Source organism: Prionailurus bengalensis, chromosome D1 (assembly GCF_016509475.1).
Source record: "Prionailurus bengalensis isolate Pbe53 chromosome D1, Fcat_Pben_1.1_paternal_pri, whole genome shotgun sequence".
NCBI classification, from domain to species: domain Eukaryota; kingdom Metazoa; phylum Chordata; class Mammalia; order Carnivora; family Felidae; genus Prionailurus; species Prionailurus bengalensis.
In genome coordinates, this window is record NC_057346.1 from 114,350,330 (window position 1) to 114,378,124 (window position 27,795).

The window sequence follows — 27,795 nt, forward strand, 5'->3', positions numbered from 1 at the left end:
AGACTTCCGAGGGCAGACGGGCCAGGCTGAGCCAGCCGGGTCCTACCTGCTGTGTGGCCAGGGTCTCTGGTTGGTTGTGTCTGTGAGGCCCTTTCTGGGCCGACCGTGGACACCTGGGAGGAGGACTTTAGGGCCGCTCAGTAGGCAGCTTCTGAGCTCTCTCTGGCCCCAACGTTTCCAGCCAGTGGGCAGGCCCAGCCCTGTGTGTGCGGGGTCGGGGTGCCGGCTGGGCGCAGAGGCCTTCCAGCAGGGACGGCTTGGCCCTCTGTCCCCCCGGGGCCGGATGGTGTGCGGGGGGGCCAAGCACAGCCACGCAACAGGGTCACAACCTCTTCCCCTGGAGGATGTTGTGAAGAGGGGTGCACCTTGTGTCCGGGGAGCAGCCTCTGGGGTGGGCTTTCCTTGTCCCCAGATGAGGTCTGTCTGCCCCTCCCTTGAGGCCTTGGCCCTGGGGGCTCTTTCTGGGCTGAGCCTTCTGCCTCTCCCGCACTTGAATGAAGGGCCAGTGCACACGTGTGTGCGTGTGAGTGTGTGCTGGGGACCCCTGTGTCCTCAGGCCCGGCCCCCATCGGCCCAAGACACCCCCGGTCCAGACCACGGCCACAGGGCAGGGCCAGAGCTGTGAGGTGGGACTCGGGAGGAGTTTGGGGACCCCCACCCCACCCGAGGGAGCCACACCTGCTCCTGGGCGCTGGGATGACCCTGTTCTGCCTGGAAGAGGCGGCCCCGAGTCTAGTCCTGCAGACTGAGGGAGGCGGCGTGGCCTGGGCCTGGGGGACAGCAGCTGCGGGGCTCAGGACACCACAGTCACAGGCCAGCACGCTGCCTTTCGGTGGTCCCCTCCCTTCCTCCTCCGTCCTGGGACCTGCCTGGGACCCCTGATAGCAGCCTGATGGAGGCCCAGCCCCCCACCCTGTCCCACCCCCCTTCGCTGGCATCTGTTGACCTCTGACCCCTCCCCTCTCCTCCTATCACCTGGGGAAGCAAACACCACAGTCCCCAGTGGGCGGGTGGACACAGAATCCAAAACTGGGGCAAGGGCCCCACCGTGTGGCCACCTGGTCACCCTGCCGGGCGGTTCCAAGGTCCTGCCTGCGACTTTAATCTTCCTCCCTATTTGTCTGTGTGTCTATGTGTGTGGGGGGTGGAGAGAGACAGAGACAGAGACAGGGACAGGGACAGACAGGGGAACGGGGAGGTTGTTGACAGGGCCACACAGCCCTGTTCCTTCTGCCCTGCCCCCCCCCGCCCCCACGGAGAGCCCCGTGTCCACAGTGAGCGGTCCTCTGCACCCCCACAGTTGTGCGTGGCAGTGGTGTTGGTGGCTGGACCCCCAAACCCGCTGGGCTGTACAGCAAGACACGGGTGCCCCCCTCTTCAGGACCAGACTAAGACCCCAGACCAGCACCAGGCCCAGCCCGGCCCCCACCCCATCCCCACATGGGCCAGATGGTCACATGCCCCCTGCGGGGTTGCCCACCCGGATGTGAGGTCCTGACGCACCCCCAAGAACGGATGCCACCCCTCCATCGAGGCAGGACCCCTGCTCCTGAGGCGCCAGCCCCCTCCCCAAGGAGGCAGAGGCAGCCTGGGTCCCACCCCCCACTCACTGCCTTTCCGGACCCCCGTTTCTCATCTGTCAGATGGGGGTGATGGGAAAGGGACCCTGTGGGGTTGCATCAGGGCAGCTGCCTGGGTGGCGGGAGGGTGGGCAGGCAGGCCCCAGGGACGCGCGGAGGTCCTGGCGCAGAGAACCCCGGGAGGGCCCCTGCTCCTTCCTAGGTGTCTGGGGCCGGCGTGCACACCTTTGACATTCTGACCTGAGCTGCTGACCGCATCCTGGAAGGCACCACCCACTGCCCACGTCGGGGACCCTGGAAGGACTGGGAAATTGGGCCCTTTAGCCCAATTGCAGCTGGCCCTGAGCCCCGCCAAAGGGCCCAGATGTCCCTCCACGGACTTCCCTGCAGGCTTCCCCTGACCCCCAGCTGCCTGCGGGACCCCTCCCCAGGCAGGCTGCCCCCTCTTTCCTGCCCACAAAGGGGTGGGCTGGGAGGGAGGTGATGCCCCAGGTGGCCGCATGGGGGAGCCGGTCGGCAGGAAATGCCTGGAAAGAGCTGGCTGGTCAGGGCTGTGGCTGGCCCCCAACACCCAGGGACTCTTGGCGGCCTGGCAGAGACGACCGGGCGTGTCACTGCCCCAGGGGAGTTTGCACCCCCCAGGAAGCAAGAGAGCACTTGCTGGTGTGTGAGCGGCACTGCTGGGGCACGAGCTGGGGTGCGGGGGGCACAGCCCGTTCAGGGTCCACGGCTGTGAGGGCGGCCAGCACCGGGCCCAGAGAGCCGGTGAGTGCAGGCTGGGCGGTGGGGGCCTGCGCGTGAGTGAGGTGCGGGGGTCTGCAGGGCAAGCTCCAGGGGTGTGGGACTCGGGGTGCTGGGAGGGCCTGTGGACCCCACCCCGTCCGTGTCCCACCCGCCGTGTGTGCACCCTGAAAGAACACACCCACCCGCTCCCCCCACAGACCCAATGCCGACACGCTCACCCTGCAGAAATACCCATGTACCCCCACGACACACTCCACTGTGCACACCCCTACATACCCCTGCAGAACCACCCCACCCTCCCTCCACCACCGCTGGAGAGAGAACCCAGTGCCTGGAGAGGGCTGGCCACCTGCTCAAGGTCACAGATAGGTCCCTTGACCCCCTGCCCCATCCATGGTGATACAGCTGTGGGTGGGTCCCCGCCCACTGCGTCATGAGGACCAACACCCGGATGCCCTCCGTCGGGTGTCCCTTCCCCTCCCAGGACAGGCTTCATCCCCCCTGCAGCCATCGTCACCTCTGGACAGGTGCACACCCGCACACGTGCATACACACTCACTCACGTGCGCATGCACACCCACACTCGCACACACACGTGCACACACTCACATGCACACACACAGTCCACAAGAGCGACGTCGGGTGATGGGCCCCTGGGTGCAGGGTCCAGGCTCCTAACGTGCCGCTTGGGTGTGCTGCTGGAGGGGGGGCACTGGGCTGAGTCCGGAGGGTCCCAGGCACGTGGCCTGAGGAGGGGCTGGCCTCTCTGTCGCCCGGCCCCGGTGGTGAGGGGGACGGCAAGGAAGGAGGTCCTTGCTGGGTGGCTCTACTCCCCCTCCCCGCCCCCTGCATGGCCCTCAGGGTCCCCGCCCTGTGCCCTGGAGCTCAGTGCCTTCGAGAAGGTGAGCTCGCGCCCCCCTCTGCCCTCCCCCTCCATCCCTGCCCTCCCCACTGTGCCTGCTGGCTCTGTCCGCTCCCCCTACCCAGTACCCCGGACCAACCCCTGTCTTCCGAGTAAGTCCCCACTCCCCGCTGTCCTTCCATCCGTCTCCCCAGCTCTCTCTGCCCCCCCCCCAACCCCTGGTGGCAGAGCGGCTGTCACCTGTCAGGGTGACACAAACCAGGGCCTCCCTGGTGGAGAGGCTGGAGGAGCAGAGCAGCTCCAAGGTGCCCGCCGGCAAGGTCAGGATGTGCCCGCGGGAGAGAGAGCCGTGAGCCCGCAGCAGAAGCACAGCCTGGGCCGGGGATGCCAGGCCCGGTGACCGGCTGGCCACTGTTAGTGATCACTGCCACCCCGTCTCCTCGCCAGCTCCCACCGCCTCGTGAGCTGTTGGGTCAAGACCCCTGACAGGAGGTGGGCGCCAGGGCCTCCTCTCCGGCGTGGCATCAGAGTCAACCTCCTCTGTGCCTGGGAGTGGCCCCCGGGGGGCAGAGCCTCCTTCCTGCCAGGTGCCGGGGGGCATCGAACCCGGACCCCAGGCTCCCCGCCCCCCCCCCCCACCCCATACAGCAACAGGATTTTTCAGAATGGCCTTCCTGAGCCCTCAGTGGGCGGGGCTGTGGCCAGCCATCACCCTGGGAGCAGGAGGTCCCCTGTCCTTGCCAGAAGGGGGGGTGGCTGTCTGCCATAGGCCCCCACGCATTCCCAGTGCAGAACTGACTCGGCCCAGAGGCCATCCCGAGGCTGCTCCCCTGTAGAAAACTGCCCAGGTCTCGGGGGCTTGGTGGGATGCCCCCTGCCCTCCACTCCCCTCCGTCAAGCAGGGGTGAATTTGGGAGGGCCCATCCTTCTTGTTCCATCGAGGAGAGGCCCCATGGAGTGGAGCTGGGGACAGGTCCGTTGTCGGTGGAGGGGACCCAGGCCTCCGGCGCGGGGGGCATCCTGCCGCCCGAGTACGGGGTCAGGTCCCAGGCTGGAGGGGGCGGCCCACGGCGTGGAGATCCGATTCGTCCTGAGAAATCGAGCCACATCCCACCACGGGCCCTCTGTGGGGGGCGGCGGGCGGCTCTCTCAGCCACAGAGACTGTCACCACGACACCAGCATCCGCCAGGCACCGTGCACGGCCACGTGGGCCCATTTGCATCCTGCCTTAAAGAATGAGAGACGCCTGAAGAGCTGAGCCCCCAAACACGTCCACCTGTGCCTCCCTGAACACAGCCAGCACCTGGGGGGGGGGGGCGGGCCTCGTGCCGGAAGGGCTCCGACCGCTGTCACACACGGGGGCCCCTCCGAACTGAGCACCCCGGCTTGTCCAGGCTCCTGGGGGGAATCAGGTTGTCTCCTAGGGGCCCTTCTGTTTGTTTGAGGGTTTCTGGAAGGAAAACTTGGTATTTGCTCCTCCATGCACTTCTGTCCTTTGCAGTTTTTCTAATGAGCCCGGATTAATTTTATAATCAAGATTTCAGTTAAGACTGGGTTTTCAGGGGCGCCTGGGTGGCGCAGTCGGTTAAGCGTCCGACTTCAGCCAGGTCACGATCTCGCGGTCCGTGAGTTCGAGCCCCGCGTCGGGCTCTGGGCTGATGGCTCGGAGCCTGGAGCCTGTTTCCGATTCTGTGTCTCCCTCTCTCTCTCTGCCCCTCCCCCGTTCATGCTCTGTCTCTCTCTGTCCCAAAAATAAATAAACGTTGAAAAAAAAAGTAAAAAAAAAAAAGACTGGGTTTTCAGGGGGCGCCTGGGGGCTCAGTCGGTTAAGCGTCCGACTCCTGGTTTCGGCTCAGGTCGGGCTCTGTGCTGCCAGCTTGGAGCCTGCTTGGGCTTCTCTCTCTTGACCCTCCCCACCCCCCTCTCTCGAAAATAAACAAAGAAAAGAAACCCCAACTGGTCCTTCAGTAACACGCCTCAAGCCACAAACACCCCGTCCACCTGGCCCCCAGAGGATCCCACGTGCCCATGAAAATCTCAACAGGGTCGAGGGACAACTGGGGAAAACGAAGCTTCCCCGTGGGGTGGCCCCCAGTCCCCGCGCGCCTCTCCGGGGCCAGCCTGGGGTCCAGGTGCTGGTGAGTCCGGAGACGACCACGCAGAGGCGCCTCGGACGGGGGACAGGCGCAGGCGTCTCTCTCCCACCCCCGGGCCCAGCCCCTGCACACTGGCTCCGGGCGGCCGGGTGGGCGCACGGCACTTGCAGGCCGGCGCCGGACTTCCTCGGCACCCAGGTCAGCGGCTCCAGGGGCGCCTAGATTTCCACGTTCCTGCGGTTCTTCTCCCGTGTGCCTGCGTGTGAGCCACCCGCGCGGTGCTCCCCGCGGCCCCAGGGTCGATGGTGGACAGATAAGGGGAACAATAATGGTCTCCTCTGGCGATTAGTACGCATCTGTTTCCGCAGAAAGCGGGCCGCGGAGCGTAATGAGACAGGCCAGCGCTTTCCGAGCCATTTACACGGCAGCGCTGGGATGTCACCGTGCCCCCGTGCGACCTCAGCCTGGACCGCGTCCCTCCCACTCCTTTGCAGCGGGCCGGCTTGTGCAGACTCTGGGGACGGCCTTTGGGTGCCGGGCTGCATGAAGGGGCCCAGCGGAGCTGGACAGCCAGGGCAGAAGATGCTCGGAGACGCCCCCGCGCAGGGGGCGCTAAGCGGCAGGCGGCCGGCGCTCCCCGCTGGCTCCTGTTCCCTTTCATTTTGTTCCCTGTGCTGCGTAACGGCAGATAACAGGCCTGATTACAAAATCAATAAACGGTCCCGAGGCTTTTAATGCAGACGGAATGAATAGGAGTGGAGCCTGGCCATCTGGAGGGACAGGGCCTTCTGCCCACGGGGCCCCTGGGCTGTGCCCGCCCTGGCCCGGGTTTGGGGGCCGTAATCAGATCAGGAGGCACCGCGGGTTCCGGGAGGCCGGGCGGCCGCCTCTGCCCTCTGTGCCCGGCGGGGAGCACCCCAGCACCGGAGGGGGAGGAGGGACCCGCCCTTCCCTCTCTGCCTGCATCCGAGACCAGGGCGGGGAGGATCTCTGTCACTTCGCCCCTGGGCTGCCTGGCTGTGTGCCTGGGACCCCCTGCCCTGGGGGGTCCCCTCCCCTGTCTGGTGGGGGCAAGGCTCCCTGCGGGCTGCCTCCGCGGCTGTGCATCCCCAGGCACCGCGGTGATCAGCCCGCAGGGAGGCAGCGAGGGCCCCTGAGGGACGCGTCTCTGTGGGCCCCAGGGTGGGCTTATGTGCCCAGCGCCTCTTGGAGACGGGCTGCTGGCTCTGCCCCAGCTCGGCCCTCCCCCGCCCTCCAGCCAGCCCTCAGGGCACGCTGACCAGACGGGACAGCGCTAAACTGGCAAAGGACAGTGAAATGGGGAGCAGCGGGGCTGGCTCTGCGGTCGCTTTTCAGGCAGGCTCCCTTCTCTGTCATGTGGGCGTCCACGCGCACGCACACAACACCCACCACGGGCTCCCGGTGGACGCGGCCGTCCCCCCACAGCCTGTGCAAGAGGACGCGCGGGCACGGGTCTGTGTGTGCACCCGTGTGTGTGCAAGCATCCGTGTTCATCTTTTCAGGAGCTCGTCACCAAGAGCAGCGCTCCCCGAGCCTGGCCCGGCCTTCTCCAGCAGCCACTCCCCAGGAGCCCTCCAGCGCTGCCCCTGCCCGTGAGCAGCCCCCCAGGGCATCCTGCCCCCTTCCCCTGCATGCGCAGCGCGCCCAGGGCACCTGGGCGGGTCTCACTCTTCTGCCTCTCGGGCTCCATTGGCAGTGACCGCACCCCTCAGCCTCCGGTGGGATTGCAGGGTGGTTTATAATCTGGAGAGGGCTGGCCAGCGGGCTGGCCGTCTCCGTGGCCCCCCTGGACTCCCCAGGGGCGTTGTCTGGTGCCCCCAAGCTCCTCTGGGGCCTCTGAAGCAGGTCGGGGTCAGTGTCCATTCCCACTGATGTCCAAAAATATCTGGGGATTTTGTTCATGGGGTCAGGGGAGGCCCTCCCCTGGAATCTGAAGGTGGAAGTGTGCAGACAGAGGGAAGGGGGTGTTCTGGAAAGGCGTGGCGGGGCTGGTGGGCACTCTGGGCCCGTGCGCCCGATGGGGTCCTGCTGTCGCTAACAGGCACCGGGAGCCACTGGCGATGCTTGAGCGAGAGTGTGACCGGGGCAGTGGAGTTTGGGGAGGTCACTGGGACACTAGTGTCAGAGGACATTGGCCAGGGAGAGACAGCAGAGCAGCTTGGAGGAGGCAAGACGCCCCCAGGCATGTCTCGGGGTCCCAGGCCACCGAGGGCGTCTCACGGGCCCACAGCGTGCTCTGGTTGGTAACCCCAAATGCCTGTGTGGATGTGGAGGAGGAGAAAGACCCCGGGGCCACGGAGCCAATGTGCGGAATGGGGAGAAGGAGGCGGATCGGGTGGGGGACACAAGTCCCAGCCACAGGGATCCCCACCCGGGAGAGGGCGAGGCCAGGAAAGGGGGACCAGGATGCTGGCCTGGAAGGTCACTGTCTGTGCACAGAGGAGGAACAGACCCAGGAGGAACGGGCCTGCCTGACCCAGTGGACAGTGGGCCATTTGAAGTTCCTGTGTCCCCCCCACCGCCCACCAGAACCCCTGAGATCCGGTCCTGCAAGCCCCCAGCGCCGCCCCTAATCCCCCGCTTCCGACAGTGACCGCACAGGTGGATTGAGTTTCCGCCGCTTTGTGCTCCAGAGCAAACGTCCTTGGGAAGGTAGGTGGTTGCCCGCCTGCAGCCGGCCCCCCAGACGAGCCCCCAGACAGTCTGAGCCCTGGGAGTCCCCAGCGTGGCCCTAGCCGGTCTGGACAGAGTCAAGCTTCTCACGTTACGCCTCCCCCCGCAGAGAGGGGGGCACCGGTCCCCCCTCCGTCTTTAGGGGCGCCTGCTGTGTGTCAACGCTTGTCACCCTGACGGAGTTGCTCTGCCTTTCGTAACCCCTGACCTTTTGATAAACATCAAAACCTCAGCATCCGCCCCAGGAGGTCGCACGCCCCCCCCCCCTCGCCACGACATCCCCCTCCACGTCCACGGGGACGCAGGGCTGCTCACCCCAATCCAGAAGATCTTGGCAAGCCTCCCGCCTGCCGTTTATAAAAGCAAAGCAACAGGGCTGAGGTTGTGGAATTCTCATCCACTTAACGGTGAAGTCGGGGACTCCCCCCCAGGGCTGCGGGGGAGGCGGAGGAAGGCTGCCTTTCCCCCTCTAGCGGGCACCACTCGGGGTGGGGCTCCTAGACAAGGCCCAGGCGGCCAGGACCGTGACGGCAGAGGCTCACCGCCCGACCCTTCTGTGGCGAGAGTCTCCGTCACAGGGACAGGCGGGCCGGGCCCCGGGGGAGAGTCCTTGCGGAAGGGGGCTGGCGTCCAGAGCCTAGGCGGAGGTCCTCCATCCGGGACAGAAGGCACAGTCCCTGCAGGGAGGGCGGGGGGGGGGGGGGGGAGAAGGGACTGCTCTCGCAGGAGGAGGATGTGACCGGGAGCCTGAGAGGGTCAGGGAGGTTCCTTTTCATGCCCGTCACTTGGGGAAAACACGAAGGTGGTTCACGCGGACTGCTGGGGAAGCCTCGGAAACCAGGCGCTCCGGCTACCCGGAGGGAGCAGCCCCAGCAGCCCCAGGAAGGTGCCGGAGCTCCCACTTCTGCCCGATGGGCTCAGCCTGCAGGGCCAGGCCCCGGGGACCTGGGGGTTTCCGCGTGTGAGGGTGTGCGTGGGTGTGTGTGTGTGTGTGTGTGTGTGCGGGTGTGGGTGCAAACCAAACATTGGAACTAGAACGAGCGTGTGACCCCCAGTTCCTCTTCCAGGTATTTACCCAAAGAACTGAGAGCAGGGACTCGAGTGGGTATTTGCACACCCACGTTCACAGCAGCTGAAACACGGAAGTGACCCCGTGTCCACCGACGGACGAGTGGGCGGACGTAGTCCGTCCGCTCCCTGGACTGTCGCTCGGCCCTGATGAGGACGGATGTTCTGCCACCTGCCACCACGTGGATGGACCCGGGGAACGTGATGCTCACGTGTGATCCACTCACACGAGGTCCCTGGAGTCTCCAGATTCCCGGAGACAGAGAGTGGACGGTAGGCGCCGGGGCTGGGGGAGAGGCCGGGGGTCCGTGTTTCACAGGGACAGAGCTTCCGTTGGGGAAGATGGAAAGTTCTGGAGACGGGGGGGTGGGGACGGCCGCACAACTGTATGAACGTGCTTAGTGCCGCTGAGCTGTGTGCTTAAAATGGATATATGGTGGAGCCGCCTGGGCGGCTCAGTCGGTTAAGCACCAACTTCAGCTCAGGTCATGATCTCGTGGTTCGTGGGTCTGAGCCCCTTGTTGGGCTCTGTGCTGACAGCTCAGAGCCTGGAGCGGCTTCAGATTCTGTGTCTCCCTCTCTCTGCCCCTAACCCACTCGCAGCCTGTCTCCGTCTCTCTCTTAAAAATAAACATTCAAAAAAATGGACATATGATAATTTTTGTTGTGTCTACTTTACCATGATTTTAAAAAATAAGGAATTACAGGGGCGCCTGGGTGGCGCAGTCGGTTAAGCGTCCGACTTCAGCCAGGTCACGATCTCGCGGTCCGTGAGTTCGAGCCCCGCGTCAGGCTCTGGGCTGATGGCTCAGAGCCTGGAGCCTATTTCCAATTCTGTGTCTCCCTCTCTCTCTGCCCCTCCCCCGTTCATGCTCTGTCTCTCTCCATCCCCCCAAAAATAAATAAACGTTGAAAAAAAAAAGGAATTATTTTTTCAAAACCAATAACACGAGCAGCAGTTGGGATGGAGAACAGTTGCAGGCAGTGGGGGTGGGGTGGGGGGGAGGGCAGCGAGGGCGTCCCGAGGAGCCTGTGGGGCACCCCTGCCCGGGGGGTGGGGTGGGCTTCGGGATGGAGAAGGCAGAGTGGCCAGAGCAGGTGTGAGGCCTGTGGGCAGCCGCTGGGAGCCAGGGCTGGCACGGTGCACCCCAACACTGTGGGCACCCCAGCACCCTGGCGTGCCACCACCACCCCCCCCCCCCGCCGAATGTCTCTCTTTGTTTCTTTAACAGGCACACAGGGCCCACTGCGCAGGGACTGGGGAAGCAGGGGACGGATGTGCCCACAAAGACAAAGAGACAGAAGCCTGGAAGGTTCTGTCCAATTAATGGCTCTCGAGGCGGGGACCCGTCGTTTTCAAAGGGCACCCCAGGAAATGCGTGTTGGGTGTGCGAGTGGGTGAATGTGTGAACAGGCTGGTGGATGGAGCGGTCAGCCTTTCCTGACCCCCACTGTGGGGGGCAGGGGGGGTCAGGGACCTCAGCTTTGGTGGCTCCGCGGGACCTGCCCCTGGTGTGGGAACCGAGGCCCCGTCCAACAGCCACAGGAGAACCTCCGCAAGCTCTCTGTCCAGCCCCCGGGGCTGGGGGTGCGGGTGGGGAACATGGGGGCTGTGGCCCGTGGCGGAGGGAGCTGGGCCAGCCGGGACGGGTTTATTAAAAACAAGCTTGAGATCCAGGAGGGCCAGCTCACATCAGCTGAGCTCCTCCCGGGCCCCGGAGTCATCAAAAATAAGTAATCTCGGATAAGCCCTGTCTAAATATCACGGCGAGCGGGGTCAGCAGCGCGCAGCCTGGAAATGTCAGCGGGGGGCGGGGGCTCCTCTGAGCCCCGGGATTAGCCGAAGGCACCTGAAGTCATTGTGCCCCCGGCCCCTGCTGCCCGAGACCCGGGCCGGGAGGATTACAGCTGCCAGGGCCCTGCGGGGCCCGAGACTCGGTTTTCAGCCCCGCTGGCCCCTGGGGCAAGGATGCCTGCTGCAGGGGGAGGGGAGGCCGAGCAGGGGCAGGCCGAGCTTGGCCCAAGAGGGGGACGCACGTTCGGGTCGGGCCCGGAGCTGGCTGCCCATGGAACGCCCCCGGCCGGGGCAGGCGACCAGGCTCCTCCTCCCGTGTGCTTGAGGCCGCCTGTTCTGTCTGAGCCTCAGTTTCCTCAGGTGTGCATGCTCGGTTCGGGGCCGGTAGAGCCCCCCCGCAGTGGACAGGGAGCACCGGCCACCCCTCTCCGGGCCTCCCGTGTAACCGGTGCTCTGGTCCCCAGCTCTGGGCCTCTGGTGCCAGGGGGAGCAAAATGTCTCTCCAGAGAACAGATGAGGGAAAACGCCTCGTCTCCTGCAGCTCGAGGGCCGGGACCTGTCGTTCCCCCAGGGGTGGGAACGGCCACCGAGGCCTCATCCCCAAAATGTCTGTATGGGGACCGAGGGGGACCTCGGAGCAGCCCCCCACACCTCCCTGAAACAAGACAGACAGCAGGCATGAGCCCAGCGGCCCCACGGGGAAGGCCGGTGGTGAGAATGGCAGATGGGTCAGGACTCGGAGGCGGCCCTGGCCGCCAGCCCACTGCCCGGAGGAGGGTGCGGGGAGCACTATCGAGGCACTTGTGGCCCCGGGATGTAGGTGGACAGGCCCCGCTGGGGGGTGCCATGGAGGCCAGGCAGAGCCCAGGGAGGCCTCGAGGAAGCCACACTGGCTGGTCTGACGTCCGGCATCAGAGCAGAGCACGCCGTCCCCTCCCAGCCACCGCGCCTCTGCTAATGCAGCCGGGGCCTTGCAGGTGACAGTGAAGGGGAAGGGCGCCCAGAGCCGGGCCCCCCCTGTCGGAGCCTCAGGGACGAGGGACCAGGCAGCTCTCACCGACAGGCCCGGAGCTGCGGGGCCGTGGGTGGGGTGGGTGGCGGGGACGCGGGGGCTGGGGGCCACCCGGCCCTGCAATTGTATCTGATGGCTGTCAAAGTGCAGCTGCGTGAGTGAGTGACTAATGACAAGGGAGCTGTCCTCTTCCTGCACTTCAGGGGCTAATTTGTCAGCGATTGAGAGCCAGCGGGAGGGCGGGGATTGAGAGCCAGCGATTGAGAGCCAGCGGGAGGGCGGGGGAGGGGCCGGGCAGGCTGAGTCACCGCAGGGGCGGGGGCGGGGTGGGGGGTGCCTGGGGACGATGGGCACGGACCCCAGGGGACCAAGAGCACCTGGCGGGAACCCGGGGCCTCGGCCGTGGCAGAGTGAGGGTCTGGAGGGCCGTGGAGCCGGGAACCCCCTGTGGATCACCCACCACGGCTGGTCAGGCCTTCCAAGGCCCGGCTGCCCGCCAAGTGCACACGTGAGCACACGGGCACCCAAAGGACACGCACGCGCACGTGTGCACACGCACACACAGACAAGTAAAGGCACAGCTGAGCCCTGACCACAGGCTGCACGCACAGCCAGGGGCCAGCGTCTCCAGGCCCCTGCATCTTCATGTCCCGTTTGGGCCTCCAGGTGACGGGGCTGGAGCCCGATGTGAGGCCAGCATCCTGTCCTCGAAGGCGCGTGAGCGTAAGGGGGTGCCACGACAGTCGGGGTGCTCTGCGGGTCGGGAGACACTGCCCCTCCTCCCAGGGGGACGGCCCGTCATCAGGGGCTGCAGAGACCCCTTGCCGCCCGAGGCTGTCTGACTCTGAGGCCTCTGTGACCCTCCCCTCCCCCACCCCCTCCCTGCCTCTGCCCCCACGGGGCCCTGGGTCACCTGGAAGGAACACCACCGCCCAGTCCCCTCGGCCTTCGCAAATCCTGCAGGCACTGCCTCCCTCCTTCTTGCGGGGTCTGGGTCTGGACCACATTTGGGTCGTGCCCTCTCTTCCGTGCCAGCAGAAGCCCAGCCCCAGCTGCCCCAGCCCCAGGCCCCCGCGGGAGGGACCTTGGAGGGGGACCTTCGGGAAGGCGTGGAGAGCTTTTCCAGAGGCCCGAGGGCACCGATCCCTGGTGTCAGTGGAAGCTGGTGCCCCTCGTCCCCGTGTGGATGGGACCAGGGGCCGAGCCAGGATCCCCTTTCCCACCCCCACAAAGGTGGGTTGCCAGCAAGGAGGTCTTCCTGGAGGAGGAAGCACAGACATTGGGCTTGAGGGCCTGGCGGGACTTGGCAAGGGGAAGGGAGCCAGGCGGCTCCAGGAGGGGGCGGGGCGGGGGAGACGTCCTGTTCCACTCACGTCTCCTCCTCCAGGTCTGACTTCCAAGTGCCCAATTATCCTGAGTGCGTCGGATCGACCCGTGGGGCGCCGGCCTGCCATACGCTCCCTGCACCCGCCCGCCCAGCTGCTCAGCTCCATCCGATGGCCTCGTTAGGGCTAATTGCTCTGACATTTCAGCTCTGACGGGCCGTGTGACAGGGCATCTTGGGCCTTCTTGCAGCTTGGGGGAAGGTGGGCGACTCCCTCCCTGCCTGCCTCCAGACGCAGGGGCCTGGGCGAGGACAGAGGCAGGCAGCCGGGGCTGGGCCTCTGTCCTCCACGGGCTGGGTCGCACATCAGGGCCTACGCAGCTGCCCCGGGCAGGAGGGGCGGGGGGACACAGGCCTCACTGGCCCCAGCAGCCCCCGAGGACCCCAGGGCCCAGGCGTGGACTGAGTGTCCCCCAAATCCTCAGCGGGACGTGTGTGTGCCCGTGAAGGCCCGTGAGCAGGACACTGGTCCCAGCCTCAGGGGTCTGGACAAGGCTTCTCTGGAGTCATGGACGCCCTGGGTCCCGGGGCTGTGTGTGTGTGTGTGTGAGAGAGAGAGAGAGAGACAGCTGTGCACCTTTCCCGGACGCAGGTGACACCCCTGACAAAGCCCTTCTTGTTGCCCTCGACCTCCAGATTCTGGAGAGCACGAGCCTCAGGCTGTGTGCATGTGGTTTTTCACGGGGGGGCGACAGGGCAAAGACCCCCAGAAGAGGTGCCACCTCGGTTTCCCTCCACAGCTCCCGTCCGGCCTGTGGTCTGGGGAGGAGAGGAAGGGCGGGGGCCCCCCAGGGGGCCCCGCGGTGTGCCCAGGGGCGTGGCCAGGGAGCTGAGATTGAATGCCCCTGCCCCACGCCAGGCGCCCGGTCGATGCCAGGGGGCGGCACCCTGTCATTATGGGCTATGGAGTCCTCCGGAGGCCCGGGCACAAAGAGGTGGCTTCCAGAGGGAACACTGGCTCAGGGCTGTCTGGTCAGCAGGGCCCCATGCCCTCTCCTGTGCCCACCGCCTCTGCAGTGCTCGAAGCCCTGCCCTCTGTCCCTGGGGCGGGGACGGGTGGTCTCTGTCCGCCCTTTTGATTCCTGCCCTGTGGCCTGGGGACCGACACCACGGAATCCTGAAAGGACGGTGTCTTGGGAGCTGGGAATCCCGGGCTCGAGACGCTGCAGGACCAGAGAAATCACTCGCCTGGGGCCTCAGTGTCCCCTCTGCAGAATGGGTCTACAGACTCCTCAACGGTCTGCCAGCAGGCACTCCAGATCACCCTCTGAAGGCTTGAGCCTGGGAGGCCCCGGAGGCAGGGGGACCCATGGTCAGGCCGGAGAACACGAGGTGCTGAGCCAGGAAAGAAGCATTGGCCGGTGTGGACCTGGGGGCATGGAGGAGGGGCCCAGACCGGGCCCAGTATGGCCAGCCAGCCCCGGAGGGCGGCTGTGTGGGACAGGCTTCCCAGGACGGGCCGACATGCACACAGACAGACAGAGCGGGAGGGTGCCCACAGGCTTCTGCCCTCTGCCCACGGCCACCTGGCCCCAGGGAAGGATGCGGAAAGCTCAGCCCCCACAGAGAACTGGCATGCGGGCCCCCGCTGGCTCAGGTAGGCGAAGGAATTAAAAAACAATATTTGTGTCAGCGGAAGACATTTGCCGAAAGGTTAAATCCACACTCAGCAAAGGTCCGCACGCCTCTAGCGCGGTATTTAACCCCTGCCCGCGCCCCCTGGGCAAACAGACGGGCCTGGACCACATCACTAAAGGGTCCCTAGCAGCCCACCCCAGAGGGGGCAGATGAGAGCCCTGGGGGGCCTCCTGGCGGCAGGGAGGCTGCCCAGGGTTTCAGGAGGCCTGGATGCCGGGTGGGACCCTGGGGGCTCAGGCGCAGCCACGGAAGCCTGCACCCTGGGGTGGAGCCTGACTCCCGCCCTCACTGCTGGGGTCTCGGGGCAAATTCTTCCACTGCCATCCAGGGCCTGTGTCCACCCCCTGTGGAAAGGCCTCCTCTGGGCCGGGCGTTAGAAGCCGAGGCCACTGAGATGTGTCCTTGAGCCCAGAGGCTAGGAGACGAGACAGATGGGGGCCTCCGCCAGGTTCCAGGAGACGCAGTGGGGCCAAGCTGGTGGGCTTCCTGCCCTCAGGGTGTTTGTAGAGCAGGAGGCATGAGCCAGGAGGAGAGCAGAGCAGGGAGGTTAATACCAGAGGCAAGAAAGCACGGCCGGCGCAGGATGAGTGGTGGCTGAGCCGGGCTTTGTGGGATGTGTAGGAGCTCGCCGGAAGAAGAAGGGGGTGAGTGTTTCAAGCTGGGCATCGTGGAGCCCCACGCCCTCCTGGAGCAGGAAGTGGGACTGTCCTAGGCTGAGAAGACCAGCGGGGGCGGTGGGAGCAGGCATTTCTCTTCACACTGACCGAGGCTTCAGGCTGCCTTCAGGGGGTGGTAGGGAGCCACAGACGGTTGTGAATGACAAGGTGAATTGTGAATGACAAGGTCAGACCAGTGCTGGGAACGGGCCTGGAGGAGAGGGGGCGGCCGGCCACTGCGATGAAGAGTGGGTGGGTCCTGGGCCGAGGCGGAGGTGACCAGCGGGGGTGTGGACTGTAGAGGTCAGGAGGGGAGTCTAGGAAGTAAGTCTGCCTGGACCACCCACCTCCAGTGCGCTGTCTCTGGAACGGAGTGGCCGGGCAGTGGCCTCCCGGGGCGGGGGGGGGGGGGGCTCCTCTCCCTCCACCCTGCCCTTCTAGGTGGGCTGTGGTCTAGACCCTCCCTGCTGAGCCCACAACGCCCAGGGCACCAGGGAGGCCACCGTCCCCGGCACTCAATGCCGGACCGCAGCTGCAGAGAGGTGCCCTCCTGTCCCCTGGTCTCCAGGACGGTGGCACCTGTGATGGGGAGGGAGCAGTGGGCCGTGAGAGGGTGGGCTGCAGGCCGGGGTGGGGGACAGGCCACAGAAACCACGGGGCAATCGATGCAGACTTCCCTCACCCGGCTTCCCAGTGTCCTGACACTGGAGGGATGGGCCTTTCTGGAACACTCCGGGTATCGCTGGCTGTGCCTGGGGATCCGGCCACAGGGACCTGGGACAAGGGACAGATGAGACTCCTGCTGGGACCCTGTTGGGAAATTTGGTGAAGAATCTTCTGGAAAAGCAGATTGCCTCCCGACATCCTTCCGAGGTTTAGGTCCGGGTTTCTCGTCTTGGGGGTTTCTGGGCCACCTGCCACCGAGGTGCGGGGTTTCGTGTCACGGGCGCTCTTGGGGGGCCCGGAATGGCACCTCCCTGTGTACCAGCCAGTCCCCCCACTGGGCGTGTGGAGCTAAGGGGGCCCCAGCTGTCCCCAGCCCTGCAGAGCCCTCCCGCCGGAGCCAAGATGATTCAGAGCGCGGGCCGCTGCCCTGCCGGGTGCCTGCGGCAGGGACGCAATTAGATTTAATGGGACAGAGCCCTTTCTCCTGCGCGACTCGGCTCCCGCCCACCGCCTCCCTCAGGCGGCAGGAGGGGAGGCGAGGAGGTGGGAGGTGGGGGGCCCACAGGGGCCTTGACGTCAGCTCGGCCTATAAGAGGCCGCCTGGCGGAGGGCCGTGGAGGTGAGCCCCGGACGGACGCCCGCACCATGCCCACTCCCAACGCCGCCTCGCCGCAGGCCAAGGGCTTCCGCAGGGCCGTCTCCGAGCTGGACGCCAAGCAGGCCGAAGCCATCATGGTAAGAGGCCGGAACGGGCCGGAAGCGCAGGCGTGTCCCCCGAAGGCCGGCAGGGGCCTCAGACTCAGGGTGCCCGCAACGCCGTGGCCCCGGGCGTGGTGCGCGTGTGACCGCGTCCCGGGCCCTGGCGGTGGCTCGTGGTGGGAGGTGCTGGGCCAACAGGCACGGACCCCGCTTCCGAGCCCCAGGGCGGTCGGGGCTCCAGGGCGATTTCCATCTGCCATGTCACCCGTCCCCCAGCCACGCGTCTGTGCCCGCGTGTGACCTCCTGTCTTGAATCCCACCTCCCCTGCCAGCAACCCCGGGCCCCCCTGGCCACCAGGACGGTCCCCAAGGCGTCAGCCACCACCCGAGGGCCCCCTGAGTTCGAGAGGTCTGTACTGGGGATTCTCACCGGGCCAGTACCTCCAGGACCCTCTCGGCCCGGAAGAGGGGCCTTCAGGGATGTCTCGGAACAGTCAGCTCCCCCAACGTTTCAAATAGGCTTTCGTGTTTCGACCTTTAAGGAAAATGGGCTTTGGGTTCTGGAAACGTGATTTGCAGGTGGCCACTGCACCCCCTCCCCCCGCCCCCTGCCCGGGTTCTCAGTGAGATGGCCTCCCCACCCAGGGAGGCCCGGGGACACCCCCCACCCCCCCGGTTCTGTCCATCCCCCGAGGTCAAGTGGGGACTCTCGAGGGGCTTCTCCTGCACCCTTACCACCACCATCCAAGACCCGACGGTACCAGAACCTTCCTGGAAGTTCAGCTCCAAGGGATGAGCCCCAGACATGCAGCTCCTCCCCCACGCGGGCCTGCGGGCTCTGGTCTTGGGGACAGGCTGCAGCCCCGGGCACCTGGGTCCAGACGAAGGGCTAACTTTGGCCACGTGTCCCTGTGCTGTGGGGAAGGGCCAGGAGGGGACCCTAAGGAGAGGTCATTCCGAGGGGCTGGCCTGGGGGGGGGGCCTCCCAGGAGCCAGACGTCACTTCCCTGCCCTCCCCAGCGCTCTGGCCGCTGTCTACCTCAGGGTCCTGAGTCACACCTCCTGTCGCCTCATCCCGTTAGGGCCTGGGGACAGACGCAAGGCTGCCTGGGGGTGCCGTGGGCTCATCCTCCCGCCACTCTGTGGCCGCTCATCTTCCTGGCTGCCCCCCACTCCCCCCCCCTCCACCATCCGGTGGGGACATAGGCGAGGCCTGGCCTGCCGGTCCCTCCCAAGTGCACAGCCTGTGCTGTGGCACCAGCGGGTCAGAGCCTGGGACCGGGGTGGCCCGAGGGCAGGGGGAGCTGGCGCGCTCTCTGCCCGTAGTCCCCGCGCTTCATCGGGCGACGGCAGAGCCTCATCGAGGACGCTCGCAAGGAGCGAGAGAAGGCAGAGGCCGCGGGGGCCGCCTCCTCGGAGCCCGGGGACCCCCTGGAGACCGCCGTGTTCAAGGAGAAGGACGGAAGGGCCACGCTCAACTTGATCTTCACCCTGCGGGGCGCCAAAGCCTCACTGTCCCGGGCCGTGAAGGCGTTCGAGGTGAGGGCAGCAGGTGACTGGTGTGACCAGTGTGGCTGGTGCGGACCTGGCTGTTTCAGGGGCCAGCCCCGGCTGCCCAGGCCACTGAGGGCAGCGGGGAGAGGGGGCTTTGCTCCCCCAGAGCTCTGGGGACCCCGTGGCCCTCACGGTACCCCCCGCGATCTCAGGAACTCCCTGAGCCTGAGCCCTTGGGCTGAGGCCACCAAGCCCCGCTGCCCCTCCCAGCCCCGCCCCCACCCCGTCACACATGGGGTGAGCCGGTGTGGCTCCTGGCAGGGCGGCCTGGACAGTAGGGTCCCCTCATAGCCTGCCCCTGATGGGCTCTGGCTAACGTGACGGCCGATTGCATCAGGTGATGTGACCACAGCAGGCCGGGCGGGACGCTGGCCCTTGGCAGAAATGCCCAAATGATATTACGGCTGGCCTGTTCCAGCTCCTGGACGCCGTGTGGCCTGAGGGCCCGTCGAGACCCGTGTGCCCTTGTTGCTGGGCAACGGGAGGTGGTGGTGGTGAGCAAGCCTTCCTGCCAGACCCCCAGGCTCTCAGTGGGCTTAGTCCGAGAGGGGGGCTGAGCCTCCTGGTCCGGTCACAGTGGGATCTAGGCGCCCCCCGCCCCCAGCCCCTGGGTGCGGCCGGTGGCCAGTGGGCCTAGATGAGACCACCAGGGATGGCGGGACCTTCTGACCAGCGGCTGGGGACTCAGGCTGCTTGGGTGTGGCCGAGGGACACATCACGTCACCCACAACACTGGGTTAACGGGCCGCGGTGACGACTCCCATTACACACACTGGTCAAAATGCAATTCCCCAGCCACAAGCTCGGCCCAGGCCACGGGTCCGATCTCAGTGTGGAGCACAGCATGGGCATCCCTGGTGGCAAAGGTCTAGGCGGGGCCTCCGGGGAGAGCCCGGGGCGGTTCCTCCTTCCCCTCTCCGCCTTCCTCTCCCTTCCTGCGTCTGTCTCTCCCCGTCTCTCTCTCGGTCTCTCTCCATATCTCTGTCTCGCCCCGTCTCTGTCTCTCTCTCCATCTCTCTCTCCCTTGTTCCCTAAGACGTTCGAGGCCCAAATCCGGCACCTGGAGACCCGGCCGGCCCAGAGGCCGCGCGCAGGGGGCCCCCACCTGGAATACTTTGTGTGCTGTGAGGTGCCCAGCGCGGACCTGCCCGCCCTGCTCAGCTCCGTGCGCCGGGTGGCTGAGGACGTGCGGGGCGCCAGGGAGAACAAGGGTAAGGCTGCTTCCACTGCCCTTGAGGGCTACCCGTGACCTCGAGATGGGGGCAGAGAAGCTCCCGCAGGGGACCCCTGAGGTGACCGCACGTGCGGCCTGGGGGACCCCCTCCCTGCTGGCTCGGGCCTCCTGCCCCTCTGGGACCCCCGAGAAAGCCCCGGGGGAGGCCCGACGCTCACACAGGCCTGTGTCCCTTCCGTCCTCCTCGAAGTCTTCTGGTTCCCAAGGAAAGTTTCCGAGCTGGACAAGTGCCACCACCTGGTCACCAAGTTTGACCCTGACCTGGACTTGGGTCACCCGGTGAGCTGCCGCCTCCCGGGGCCTCCTGTGTCCCCATACTCGTGGCCAGGGTGGTGGGTGTGGGCCCCAGGCCGACCCTGGATGGGGAGTCTGTCTGCTGCCCAGCTCCTGGCCAAACCACCAAGGCCTGGCTAAGAGCAGCCGCCAGGCACCTCCCGGTGCCTCGGCCATAGCGGGGCTGGTGGGCAGGGAGGGGTGGTGAGCAGGGAAGGGGGCCAGCGAGCTGGGGGGGTGGTCGTGGGCGGGGAGAGGGGTGACTGGTGGGGAGGGGCCCGGCTGGGCTGGAGGGTGCAATGGGTGGGGAGAGGCGGGGCAGCAGGTGGGGGGGCGGTGGCAGGGAGGGAGGGGTCAGGTGGGGCGGGGCGGGGCGGGGCGGAGCGGCGGGGGGCCTCCTGAGCGCGTCCACTGTGCGGGCAGGGTTTCTCGGACCAGGCGTACCGGCAGCGCAGGAAGCTGATCGCGGAGATAGCCTTCCAGTACAAGCAGTAAGGACCCCTGGGGCCTCAGCCCCAGGGACCCAGACCCTGTCCTGTAGCCTCACACTGGCACACTGGGGGAGGGGTGTCTTTGTGTCTTTGACCAACACTGTCACTGTGGTCACTGGCCGGGGCCCCCAAGTCACGTCGAGGAAACCAGGCAGCTTGCTGCGGCCACACGGCCAGCTGGGCGTCCAGCCCCAAGCCCCTCCTGTCTGCTCTGCACACGCCCTTCGCGAGGGGGCCCCTTTGACCTCCCCACCCGCCCCCGAGGCGGCCCCGCTGACTGCACACCCCCCTCTGCAGTGGCGACCCCATTCCCCGTGTGGAGTACACGGCCGAGGAGATCGCCACCTGGTAAGACCCCGGTGCCCATCCCAGGGTGGAAGACCCCCCCAAGTCCCCACGTGTGATGGCCAGGTGGGGAAAGGACTTCCCAAGGCCCTGATTGTCGGTCTAGAGGGACAGGCTGGCGGTGGGTCAGGCCGTCCCCACGGCCTCTGTCCCTTGGAACCCCCACAGCCGTGGGCAAAGGCCCCTCCCAGTGGCCAGGGTCTCCAGGGGCCAGCGAGAGGCCTGCAGTGGGGACCCCCCCCCCGCCCCCACCGTGGAGCCTGCCGAAGGCAGAGCACAGTGAGGAGGGGAGGGGCCGGCATCCAGGTCGGGGGCAGGCCTGGCTGCCTGGGGACGCGGGGCACCACAGCCAGGCCTGAGACCCCCGCCTGAGACCCCCGCCTGCAGGAAGGAGGTCTACACCACCCTCAAGGGCCTCTACGTCACTCACGCCTGCCGGGAATACCTGGAGGCTTTCCAGCTGCTGGAGCGTTTCAGCGGGTACCGGGAGGACAGCATCCCTCAGCTGGAAGACGTGTCCCGCTTCCTGAAGGGTGCGCGGGCCGCGGGGAGAGGCGCGGAGGAGGGAGGCGCCCACCCTGCCCGGCGCCCTGACCGGCCGGGGTCCTTGCAGAGCGGACAGGCTTCCAGCTGCGGCCCGTGGCCGGCCTGCTGTCCGCCCGGGACTTCCTGGCCAGCCTGGCCTTCCGAGTGTTCCAGTGCACCCAGTACATCCGACACGCCTCCTCGCCCATGCACTCCCCGGAGCCGTGAGTGTGCACCTGCACCGGGCCCTGCCCCTGCCGCCCAGCCTCCCCACGCGGGGCCGGCAGAGAGGGAGGGGGCCGGGGGCCGGCAGCCGGGCCCCTGGACCACCCCCCCCCCAGCACCGCCCCTCTCCCCACCCCCACAGGGACTGCTGCCACGAGCTGCTGGGGCACGTGCCCATGCTGGCCGACCGCACCTTCGCTCAGTTCTCCCAGGTTTGTGCCCCAGGCCCCAGGCTGGGGACCCACCGGGCTGAGGGCTGGGGGGCGTGCTGCCTGAGCCTCAGCGCCCTGCCCGAGTCCCTCTGTGGCTGGACGGTGCCCGCTTGGGCCCATGAGGCTTCAGGGAGAGGCATCGTCCTGGAAGAGAGGGGTGGGTGAACCGCACTGGCTGCACTTAGACCTGTTCTGGGCAAACCGCTTATAAAAATGAGGAGGCGTTGGCGGGCCTGGCGCAGCGGGCCGGTGTGCGGATTCCCACGGCCTGTGCTGCCACCTGCTGGCTACTTCCTGAAGAAACGTCTTGGGCCCTCGATTGATCCTGGGAGGGTCCCTGCATCCTAGGAGGGCCCCCCACACCTGCATACCTGTGGGGTCCTCTCCATCTTGGGAGGGGCCCTGTATACCTGGAGGACCTTTGCATCTTGGGAAGATGCCCCATCCCAGGAGGCTCCCCGGATCCTGGGAGGGTCCCCGAATCCCCAGAGGGTCCTTGCATCCTAGCTGGTGTCCAGGAGGCCCTTGGGGTGTCCTCGCCCCACGCAGGCGCCCGTGCAGTGTTGGGCCGAGCCTCTCCCCTCTCAGCCTCCCCTTTCCTCCACAGGACATCGGGCTCGCGTCCTTGGGGGCTTCCGACGAGGAGATTGAGAAGCTGTCCACGGTGGGCGCCTTCCCCTGCAGGGCCTTGGGGGGCTGGCCCCAGGGTGCCTGGCTTCAGGGCAGGGCCCCCCCACCTGGGCCTGGGCCCCCACTTCTGTCCGGGGAGTGTCACCTTTATGCTGTGACCTCGCCAGAGTCTGGCCGGGCTCTGCCCTGGGTGGGGGGCGCCCCAGCCCGAGGGTAGGTGGGCCGCGGTGTGGGCAGCGGCTACCTCTGCCAACGCTGTGCCCGTCCCGCCAGCTGTACTGGTTCACGGTGGAGTTCGGGCTATGCAAGCAGAATGGGGAGGTGAAGGCCTACGGTGCTGGACTGCTGTCCTCCTATGGGGAGCTCCTGGTGAGGCCACCCCACCGGGGGACCCTGCCCCACCCACATGGCCTCCAGGCCTCGGGAGGCCCCCCGGGGAGGGGGACGCGGCGGGCCAGGGCGGGGGGCCCGTGACCCTGCGGCCTCCCCCCAGCACTCTCTGTCTGAGGAGCCCGAGATCCGGGCCTTCGACCCGGATGCTGCAGCCGTACAGCCTTACCAGGACCAGACTTACCAGCCCGTCTACTTCGTGTCCGAGAGTTTCAGCGACGCCAAGGACAAACTCAGGTGCCCAGGCCCCCCAGGTGCCCCCGGACAGGGCGAGCCTGCAGCAGGCCCGGGCCTGTGAACCCACTGTGCACACCCTTCCCACAGTAGGATCCCCAACCAAAAAGTCCAGGGAGGGGGAGAACTGCTGGTGGCCGGGTCAAGGCCACGTGTTAGGAGGCAGAGTGTGACCTTTGTAAGAAGGATGTGTGGGGTCCTTCCCAGCCTCTAAGCAGCTGGTGCCATGGGGTGGGACAGAGGAGGGGGGCAGGGGCAGCTGAAGGCCGGTGTGGAAAGCCTGGGGGGCCTGGAGGGAGCAGGCACTTCCGGGGAGGGGGGCTGAGGGCATGTGACCACCGGCGTCTGGGCAAGAGGGCAAAGCCTGAGATGCGTCCCACCTGCTCATCCTCAGAGAGGGTCTTATTTTCGAGTCAGGGGAAACTGAGGCCCAGGGGCGGTGTGTTCAGAGTGGAGGTGGGGGGAGGGCTGGATCCCAGAAGCAAGCATAGGACCAGCAACAGAACTGGGGCTCTGCACAGCACACGGCCCGGGGAAGGCCGCCTGGAGGAGGTGTGGGAAGGGATGGGGGTCCGGCAGAGATCTGCCTGGAACAGGCCTGTCCCTCCCCTGTCCCTCCCCTTGCAGTAGGCTCGGTCCCCCATCTTGTCCGAGCAGTTGGTCACGTGGAGAGTTTTGGGGGGGTGCAGGCAGCTCTAGCCCTGCAGGGATGAAGGAGGCCGTCTCCTGGAGGCCGCAGACTCTGCCCCTGCTCCTCCCCGTCTCCCCAGGGTCCCCTGAGTCCCCGCCAGGTGACCCAGGGTCCATACCCACTGCCCTCCCTAGGAACTATGCTTCCCGCATCCAGCGCCCCTTCTCCGTGAAGTTTGACCCGTACACGCTGGCCATCGACGTGCTGGACAGTCCCCATGCCATCTGGCGCTCCCTGCAGGGCGTCCAGGACGAGCTGCACACCCTCACCCATGCGCTGAGCGCCATCGGCTAGTACAGCGGGAGAGACCCTTCCCCCGCCTCCCCCGGCCCCTGCCCAAGCGAGGGGCTGGGTCCCCGGGCAGCCCCAGAGCCCGCTGGAGACCGTCCCTGCTGGAGGGCACCCCGCTGACCCCCGCCCCACTGCTTCCCCGCTCGGCCTGCGGGCGTCCTTGTCCCGCCCGTGACGCTGTGCGCTGCCCGCTCCCGATCTCAATAAAGGAGAGAACCCCCCTGAGCACCTCCCTGGCCTCCACGTCTGAGTGCTGGGCTCCGGGGCCGTGACAGTGTGCTGGGAACCTCACACCCTGCTCCTGGCCTTGCTCTAGGGTTTCACCTCTGTACTCCGCCTCCTCCGAGACCTCGCCAGGCAGCCCAGGCCAGGCAGGAGACCCCTCTGTGCCCAGATGCCCGGCTCACCCCAGAAGACCAGCCTGTGCTGAGCATCCCCCCCACCCCCGGCAGCTCCGGAGGGCCGAGGGGGTCCTGGCTGAAGGACTGTGGCATCTCAGCACTGTGGCAGCATGGGGGCGGGGACGGGGGGCGGTCCCTGGGGTGGGGGCAGGGCTGACAGCTGTGCGGTCGTTGGGGGGGGGGGGGGTGCGCTGTCCGAGGCAGGCCTGCAGGCCGGGCCTTCGCCACAAGCTTCGTGTCCCCCTTAGGAGGAGGACAGGGGCCCCACCCCCACAGAGCAGGGCCTGGGAATTGTCCCCAGAATGTATGTTGATGGAGTGCTCAGTTGAGCTGCTTCCCAGATGACCTCTCTGGGCCTGCGTCCCCGGCAACGCGCTGCAAGTTGCCCCTCCGCTCACTCGAGGGGTCTGGACATGACCTTCCGGCTCGGGCCCCCAGCATTCCCCACGACTGGCCCAGCCCAGGGTGCCCCCCTCCCACCCCTACCCCTGGTCCTTGGAGAGAGCGGCTTGGGGGCTTTCCGGGAGACACCAGCCAGTCTCCCCAGGCCCTACTCACTCTTGGCGGCCACTCACCACCACACACCTCCAGGGCCCTCCCTGGCTTTGAGCTCTCAGGACGGCAGGCCTGGCAAACCCCGACTCATCTGTCAAAGGCCTCGAGGCAAAGCCCTCTGCCCCAAGCCCTCTGTGGGGGTCTGTCCGTCCCTCATCTGTGGCTTAAGCACCTTGTCTGTGCCCAGGTCTCCCTTACCCCAGTGGGGCCATTTCTGACGGCCGTGAGCCCTGGGGAAGGGCTGAGGGCTAGCCCCGGCCCCCTCCAGCCCTACCGGCCCCTGGGCTGTGCCCTCTCACCTGGCTCTAGCTCCACCCAGCCCCCTGTCCTGCATGGTCCTCTCAAGAGAACCCACCCCCCCAGACCTTCCCTGCTGTGTGGCGGCCTTGGGGGTCATAGCGGGCACCGCCTCAGCATGGCCTGGGTGGAAGCGGCAGTGGGGAAGGTGCCCGTGAGAGCGGGCATCCAGCCTGCACAGAGTCCCGCATGGGGGGCGGGGCTGAGCTCGGAGCAGGTGGCCAGCCCCTTCGTGGTCCCGTGGCTGCTCCAGGGGTGCACAGCAGGACGTCCTGGGCAGGGGGTCTCGGTATTCCCCAGGCTGGAGAGTGGGGTCCATGCTGGGGGTGCGGGTGGGTGCAGGACATCCCCACCCCTCCTGTCCCTTTGGTCTGAGGCAAGAGGAGGAGGCAGGCTGAGCTCCTTTCTCAGCTGGAAAGGGCCCACCGACTCTGGGGTGCCCAGAGAGGGTTGCAGGTGGCAGGGGGAGGGGAGAGGGTCCTGGCCTCCCTCCCAGTCCTGTCCGGGGGGCTGGGGAGCACCAAGGGACCCAAACCGTGTGGCGGCCAATGGGGCTGACGGTCTGAAAAGGGTCAGCATGGGGGAGACGGGCAGGGGCTCCAGAAACAGGAGTGGGCATCCAGAGGATACGTGGGTGGGTCATGTGGGGCCCCACACAGAGGCCTAGCCCCAGAGTCCACATGGTGGCTGGTCCCCAAGCTCAGCTCTCCCTGTGGCACCCCAGGGTGCTGGGGTGGGGGGGTGGGTCTCAACGAGGCTTCTTTGCTGAGGTAGGGGTAGGGCCGTGAGCAGGGAGGGGATATTCCCCCATGCACCACCCAAGGGGCCCAGGAGGAAGACTGGAAACTGTGGCACGGGCCCAGGGTCCGGGCAGAATCCCCCTCCCCGGGGCCCCCGCTCCCCGGGACTAATGTGGAAAATGTGGCTCAGGCGAGGCCTGGGTGGGGCTCTGCTCCTGGGGAGACGTTGGCCCCCAGCTGTGAGCAGCCATCGGGCCCCTCGTTAAGACTCTAATGACCCCGTGGCCTGAGAGGTGCTGACGACCGAGGAGCTGTTCCCGCGGACCCAGCACCGGGGAAATGGTCCAGAAATTGCAGCCTCAGCCCCAGGCCATCTGCCACTGTCACCGGGGGGCCCCGATGGGCCAGGCGGTGGGGTCGGGAGCTATAAAGCCAGCGGGGCCCAGCAGCCAGCAGCCACCCCCCCGGGACCACCTGCACCCTGACACGGACGGCAAGCAGGTCTGTCCCCACGGGGTCCCCGTCAGCTGAGTCCAGGGTGTCGGGGCCCCGGGCCCGGGCTCTCGAGCCGGCGGGAGGACGAGGGCTCCCAGCACAGAGCATCTGGGGGGCGAGCACAGGGCGGGGGTCCTGGGTGTGGCGCGTGCCCCTCGCCGGCCTCAACCCTGCCCGTCCCCCAGGTCGCTGTCCCCCGCCATGGCCCTGTGGACGCGCCTCCTGCCCCTGCTGGCGCTGCTGTGCCTCTGGACCCCTGCCCCGACCCGAGCCTTCGTCAACCAGCACCTGTGCGGCTCCCACCTGGTGGAGGCGCTGTACCTGGTGTGCGGGGAGCGTGGCTTCTTCTACACGCCCAAGGCCCGCCGGGAGGCGGAGGACCTTCAGGGTGAGCCCCCGCTGCCCCCGCTAACCCCACCCCGGCTTCCCGCCTGGCGCCCCGGGGGAATCGGGCCGGAGTTTTCAAAAAGAAAAACCACATGTTCCCCTGGTCACATCCCGAAAGGCCCGCGTCGGGCACCGAGGGCCCCCGTGTGGGCTCCTGCCCTGGCCCTGCCCTGCGGCCCGGGAGCCTGCGGCCGGCACGCGGCTCGGTCTGTCCCTGAGCGGCCGTCCGCCTTGCTGTCCCGCAGGGAAGGACGCGGAGCTGGGGGAGGCGCCTGGCGCCGGCGGCCTGCAGCCCTCGGCCCTGGAGGCGCCCCTGCAGAAGCGGGGCATCGTGGAGCAATGCTGTGCCAGCGTCTGCTCGCTGTACCAGCTGGAGCATTACTGCAACTAGAGGGCGCCCGGAGCCCGCCGCGCCTGCGCCCCAACCCGTCCAATAAACCCTTGAACGAGCCCCGCTCGCGTGGTCTGTGTGGCACGGGGGCTGAGGTGTTGGCCGGGGGCCGGGGCGGGGGGGGGGGGGCCCGCAGAGACCCCCTTCCTCCTCTGTCTACGCGGGTCCCTCCGCGCTTTCCCCACGCCCACCGGGCACGGGCAGGCTCCTGTCTGCCCGCCCCCCCCGCTGCCCTGGGCACCCTCCCCCCGCCGCCCCCATCCCTGGCCGCTTCAAGACAAGACAGAGAAGGGTTTGGGGGGCCCTGGGGGCCGGCTGGGAGCTGAGTCCCTTAATTCAAAAGCCTTGAGCTCTCAGGGCCCCCAGAGAGCTTTCCAAGGAAGGAGAATGAGAACATTCCAGCCGCTTCTCCCCACCTAGCCGTGCGGGCTCTACGTTTAGTGTTTTTTCTGATGGAAGCCCTTGGAAAGGTGGGTGGGGGAGGGGGTCCTGCAGGGGCAGGGGACAGAGAAGGGCACAAGAGGCTGTCCGGGGCTGGC

General features: G+C 67.0%; 2 protein-coding genes across 2 annotated transcripts; both read left to right on the plus strand.

Moving 5' to 3' along the window:
- Positions 1–16,827: 16,827 nt before the first annotated feature.
- TH (tyrosine hydroxylase) lies at positions 16,828–24,221 on the plus strand. Its single transcript, XM_043582013.1, has 13 exons — positions 16,828–16,931; positions 18,222–18,434; positions 19,486–19,660; positions 19,874–19,962; positions 20,380–20,447; positions 20,745–20,795; positions 21,180–21,325; positions 21,406–21,541; positions 21,685–21,754; positions 22,362–22,418; positions 22,658–22,753; positions 22,878–23,011; positions 23,834–24,221. Exons 1-13 carry the CDS (start codon positions 16,842–16,844, stop codon positions 23,991–23,993), a joined length of 1,485 nt encoding a protein of 494 aa, XP_043437948.1. The 5' UTR covers positions 16,828–16,841; the 3' UTR covers positions 23,994–24,221.
- On the plus strand, positions 18,911–27,316 carry INS (insulin). Its single transcript, XM_043582020.1, has 4 exons — positions 18,911–18,916; positions 26,440–26,484; positions 26,664–26,866; positions 27,111–27,316. Exons 3-4 carry the CDS (start codon positions 26,680–26,682, stop codon positions 27,254–27,256), a joined length of 333 nt encoding a protein of 110 aa, XP_043437955.1. The 5' UTR covers positions 18,911–18,916; positions 26,440–26,484; positions 26,664–26,679; the 3' UTR covers positions 27,257–27,316.
- Positions 27,317–27,795: the final 479 nt, after the last annotated feature.